The sequence below is a fragment of the Vipera berus genome (genome assembly GCF_964194415.1).
Source record: "Vipera berus genome assembly, chromosome: Z".
Lineage (NCBI taxonomy): Eukaryota > Metazoa > Chordata > Lepidosauria > Squamata > Viperidae > Vipera > Vipera berus.
In genome coordinates this window covers 30,097,334-30,103,333 of record NC_138205.1, presented here as the reverse complement: position 1 = coordinate 30,103,333, position 6,000 = coordinate 30,097,334, and the positions used below count along the sequence as shown (strand labels likewise).

Genomic DNA, 6,000 nt, shown 5'->3' with positions numbered 1-6,000 from the left:
TCTGCACCCCACTAGGAAACATCTATTATCTACAAGCCAACTTGTAGGTAGGGCAGGGATCTTCCAGCTGCTGTCATGACCTCAAAACAGTTGCCCCAGGGCTCCATATATGCCAATTTGTACTCCCAAAGAAAAGGCAGTGTTGAAATAAAAATCAGGGTCCAAATCCAATCCAGGAATAAACAAAATGGAGACTGCTTTAGAAAGATCTTGTTTATTTTGCTGCCAGAAACTTCAGTGACAGCAGCATGTTTCTGGGGTGACTGACAATGGAGCTGGGAGTGGGGGATTTTATACCTCCTTTGGGCTTTGTTTGGAGTTGTTCCTATGTAATGAACTTTGACCTGAGGTTCAGTGTGCTCTTTTGGTATTCTAATGGTGGTGGGTTAATCCTATTATATCCTAAAGGCCATGTCTTTAGATTTTGGGTGGGGGATGTAGATTTCAGGGATTTTGTGATCCCATCAGCTTCAAGGTTCCTGGCCCGTCTTCCTGAATGAATAACCAAATCTGCATTTCTAAAAGCTAGTTTCTGGTTGGAGCAGAGAGACTTGGGGGGTGATTTCTGCCTAAGATTTTCTATTATTCCTTTGGGGAAATATAATATTCTGCCTTTTTTAATATCCCCCAAATATTTCCTTCTCTAGGAGGGGGGTGTTGAATGATATGAATGCAATATATTCATTGGCTAGTTTCCACATAACACTAAATCGTAACTTCTTTTATCTTAGTAAATGAAAATCTGCCTATATCTTAGCATGATATACAGACCATGCCATTTTATGTCAAACACAGCTTTAACATTTCATCTTAGCGTTAGGAGCTAATCAAACTGTTTCAGTCAGTTTTCGAAGCTGTATTCAGGTAACTTAAAGGCTCTATGTAGCAAATAAGCTAAGCCATAGGTTTACACGTGCCATGGTAAAACAATGCTCGCGCCTTCAGTTTTCTTAGTTCCTAAACTCATACTCACACGGAAAAGAGAGAAAAATGATTTAATAAAAGTATTACTGGGAAAACATTTCTCCCACAGGTAAAAAAAAACCTAAAAGAATGGGAAAGGAATGGAAACAAAGATGTAGACGCTGGAGGATATTGTGGCCCACCCTAAAAAAACGGAATATACTTGTGGTTTTAGTCCTAATGAATTAAGAGTTACATTTGGTTCTTTCCTTAACTAAATTCTGCCCTTAAAGGGGAAAGAAAAATCTTCTGAGGAACTGAAAGACAGAAATCGCCCGGCCGCCCTTGCTCGTTGTGTCTTCTACTCTCAAAGCCAATTGGCTGGAATTTGTTGACGGCGCCCGTCGCTCTTTCCCAGGAAGGCAGCTCGGTCTCCAAGCCTCTTCTCCACAGCCTTTCTTTTGCCGCCGTTCCACCGTCAGCCTTTTCAGCCAATGAGCCACGGATGGGCTTGGGGGACGTGGATTTCTTGCCCAATAAGAGCTCCCAAGAACTGTCCCCCGCCCAGCACCGAGCGGAGGTTCCGCTTGCTGATTTCGCAAGAAGCATCCCTCAAGTCGAGGAGGAAATGGGCGGGGCGGCCTTTGAATGACATTTCTTAAAATCTATCAAGATATTCAAAGCGAAGGGGCGCAGGGGGAGGCATGCTTAGGCGGGCTTCTTGTGAACCTATCCCCGATGGAAAATGCAGAGCTGTAGAGGGGACTTACTTGACATTAAGATTCACCAGATCCAATAGGGAGAAGAGCAGGCGGGATCTAAACCTATTTACCCAATCCCTTAGAAGGCTGACTTATTTCTGTCAATAGAAAGCACCGCAGGTTTGAAAAGCGGCACCTCTGCCCAATAGGAAGTGAAAACGTTTCGTGACGGACGGAACGAGGGACCAATCGGATATGTTTGGGTCGGTTCGGTGCAGCTGGGCCAGGTTCGGGCGCGGAACGGAGCATCGCCGTGGTCCCGATCCTCTATCTCGTCACCATGCCGGCCGTTTCCAAGGGAGACGGGATGCGGGGCCTGGCCGTATTTATCTCCGATATCCGAAACTGTAAGTGATTGCGCCTATGGGGAAGGCTGGGAGGCAGAGAAGGATCCTTCAGAACCGAGAGAATATTGTATGCGCACAGGGGGTGCGGGGTGGAATTGGACCTTGGGGAGAGTTCGGGCGGGTTCCTGAACGGGAGGGTGGAAACGGCCCATGATTGTGCTCGGCGGCGGAAGAGTAAGCGTGGTGATGGGTTTAGTGGAGGGTGGGGTGCTAGTCGAGTGAAGGCAAAAGACTTTAACCTGGGGGAGAGACTCTTGCAGCCCGATTGTCTGCTCAGCGGGGCTTCGGAAAAGAGAAGGCAGGTAGGCTGGGGGGAGGCGACCTAATGTCCGGGTAAGGACGAGACTGCCAGTCACCAGACATGCCCGCCGTTTGGATAGGTAGAGGTCTGTCAGTAATTGGAAGAGGATACAAGTTGAGTAAAGATGGCACAGTCAGTAAGGATACTGGTTAATTGAAGTTGTCCCCCTATGAACCTGAGATTTGTGTCTGCTATGGCTATTTTGCGTAAGCCGGAAATTTTTATTATTTAAAGAGGGTGGTGGGGAGTGAAGCAGAAAAGTTGTTTAGAGAGGTGGAAATTGAGGATCATGGCCATTATAGGGAAACCGGAGTGGGTGGAGAATAAGAAAAGGGTCCTGAGGTTTCCATCTATCCTATTTCCTGCTGCCTCCATTTATAAATATATTCAAAGATACTGCTTGGAGGTAGACAGTTGTCACATGACAGATGGATAAGTACAGTATGCTTGCTAACTGCCATAGACTCTAGGGCATGTAAATTTGGGGAAAGATTGTATGTATTTGGGAGTCTGTGTGTGAAGTCTTAAAAAAGAGCCCTTGGACCTTTGCAGAAGGCCTTAAAGGTAGGTTTACTATATTTGATACAAAACTCCTTGAAATTACTTATCTGTACAGCTTTTCTCATTGCTAGTAATCTGTATTTATAAGCCTTATTGCAGGGATGTTACTGCAAAATAAGAGATTGTTGGTCAGAATCTGCATAAGAGTAAGAAAGATTGAGGAATTCACATTGTCCTGTGGAAAACAAATTAAACTGGGGAAGGCTTCTAATCACTATAAATTGTTAGCTTTTCTGTGGCATTCATGTCCCATTAATATAGGTTTGAAACTGGAGAAGTTCTAGTTGTCATTTAAGTCAAATGGGTGAGCCCGATAGAGTGTGGTTGAAAAGCATATATTTCTAGCTTCCTTCAGTAATGCTGAAAAAAATATTCAAGTATTGGTTTTGATAGCAAACATTCAGGTCCTTATTTTTCAGAAGTGCTTCTTTAGTCATGAAAAAGCTCTAATGATCAGGCGACCCAACGGTGTTACAGTATATTTTAAATGCAGAGATTTTAAATCAGATCTAGAGTTTTCTATTTAAGCCATTTGGTATGGTTATTTCATTGTGGCTGAATACTAACTAATATTACATTTGTTTGAGTCAATCTTTTTTCCCCTTTCAGGGGTAGGCAACCTTGGCTCTTTTATGACTTGTGGATTTCAACTCCCAGAATTCCTGAGCCAGCATAGCTGGCTCAGGAATTCTGGGAGTTGAAGTCCACTAGTCATAAAAGAGCCAAGGTTGCCAACCCCTCTAGTTCCTTCTTAGGAATCCTAATCATTGCCCCCACCTTTCCTTTTTTCAGCAATGTTAGTTTTGCAAGAATAATACATGCACTAAAACTAAGTAGCAGTTGCAAGAGCAGTTTTCTGTGGAGCGGAATCAACAGCGCTCACACAATCTTTTTTAGGTTCTGGCTGGCTAGTTTTCCTTTAAACCAGGGGTGTCAAACTTGCAACGTCACGTCACGTGACGTGTCGTGACATATCGTGATTTTTTTTGCCATTGCCAGCAATGGGGTGGGTGTGGTTTCAGCATGACACATCTGGCCCACGGGCTGGTAGTTTGACACCCCTGCTTTAAACCATCCCTGCAGTTCAATGAAAAAGTCTAGATGTAAGCTCGATAACTCCACTATTCTGGAGAACATTAAAAGCTGATTTGATTAGGTAGTTGTAATTATGTTGCAACAACTTCTGTATACTGAAATCATTCTGTAGCTAAAGTCCATGTGAATTGGCCTAGCACCAGCAGACCATATAAGCCAATTTGCTTGGAGGGAGGCTTTCCATGTCTAGAATTTTTGGCCTTAGTGCCAGCTAGCCTTAACATCTCCGAAAATATTACCAGAAGATGCTTTAACTCCATTGTGGTGGTAATGCACATTCTTTACATCTGAAAGTTTCAGCTAAAGTAGGATTAGGCATTCTTGTGGTCTCCAGATTTCAGGAGATATCTCCCATTACTCCCAGCCAGGAATTATGGGAATTTGGAAAGGATTGTGACACACTTCCAGAAAAGTAGTGTCCTAAACCTAAAACAGCCAAAGTTTTTGTTTGGAAAGGAAGGTTCTGTAGCTTTAACAGCTGTGGGGAAAATGATATTTTGTTAGATGCAGCTTGTTATGCATAGACTACTGCTGCCAACATTTCTTTGTAAAAGCAGCAATTAAAAATGAAGAAACCATGTCCTTCTTGTCCAATGCCCATCCCAAGTTTCAGAAATACTCTGTTTATAAAGATATTTATAAATGAATAATACCTGGATTTTTTTGTTATTGTAAGTGTAGTAGATATAATCAGTAGAAGTCAGGCATATATTTTTCAAAGCCTCGGGTCCACATTTTAGGATGATAAGAAAGATCTTTCAGTCACTAAACTAGCAGAAATGGGTGCTGGAATTTATGAGAGTAGAGAGAAATTTCTACAGATCAGATTAATTTAGACTTTATATAGCAGCAGTAAATGAAGCAATAAGATGCCAGGTAAGCACTGAAGAATACGTGGGAAGAGCTATGCTTGAGTTCAAAAAGCTAGAGAGAAGGCTGCATCTTAATTTTATTTAACACATTTTTTTGGGTAGAGGGAGATGCAAGAGGCCTTCTAACAAAATTGCATGAGATCTGATGGCCACATAACTAAGGAATTTCAAACAGGGCTTAGAACTTTCTGATGTGCAAGAAAGCATAGTTATGGTGAAACTGAGGCCCTTGAAAGCTTCTGTGAACTTCCTGTTGGAAGAGCAGGATGTGATAAATACAAAAAACACATTTTACAGATCTGATGACCGCTAATTCCTGTGGCATGGATTTCTTTAGATATGCATTCATACGTTCTTTGATCTTGTAAAGAGGAATCTAGATATTATTGAATTCTAACTCAGATAAGCATGATTATAAGCTAGTATACAAGGATTATGGGAGTTGTAATCTAACATGTTCTGGAAAAGGAATTTCCCCACTTCTGAATATAGTTGCAGCTACCCAGAGAGATGAACAAAGAGCTCTTACATTGCCTGTTCTTAAGGAACTGCAATTCTTAAGCAAATAAAAGTTGGCAGGCCTCAGATTCCCTCAACAGAGTGCTACTGGGACAAAGGGAGAGACCCCTATGAGTGTAATTTTTGTTTGAACATCCAGGAAGTAAGGGAGGGAGGGAGGAAGGAAGGAAGGAAGGAGTGTGAGGAAACATAGCTTTCTCTTTTTAGAGGCCAATTTTCCTGTCCCAAGATAGAGAATAGAAGTAGTAGTGTTTGGATCATTTGCTTTTGGCAGGTTGAAGAAGGAAGCATGTGTTTTGGGTTCTAATGTCTTCTTTGGTCATCTTCCTTTTATCTTTGGAATATGCATGCCAGGATATAAACATAAAGAAATACAATAGCCTTGAGAGGATTGCTTCCATGGTATGATGTAAATAATAGCACCTACCTTGTGATAACTCCAATCGCATTGTCAGTTAACTTGAAACTCAAGATGAGGGCTTGATGAACTAATATAGGGAAAACACTGCAAGCTAATACATGCGTGCATCTCATTATTCTTGTTTTTTGTGTGAGAGGCTGATTTATTAAATTATGGTTTAAAGTTTATTTCTGGTTTGAACTGGCATTTTAAGACATGATTCTATGATTGGATAGGGCAG

At 42.0% G+C, this 6,000-nt stretch overlaps 1 protein-coding gene across 3 annotated transcripts in view; it reads left to right on the top strand.

Annotated features, from left to right (window-relative positions):
- The first annotated feature begins 1,873 nt into the window (after positions 1-1,873).
- The window catches only part of AP2A1 (adaptor related protein complex 2 subunit alpha 1), a 39,460-nt gene continuing 35,333 nt past the window's right edge, over positions 1,874-6,000 (top strand). For all 3 annotated transcript variants that reach the window (XM_081343118.1, XM_081343117.1, XM_081343119.1), the window contains exon 1: positions 1,874-2,011. In XM_081343118.1, coding sequence (XP_081199244.1) covers positions 1,945-2,011 — 67 coding nt within the window. In that variant the 5' untranslated portion in view covers positions 1,874-1,944. The remainder of the gene's footprint in view (positions 2,012-6,000) is intronic.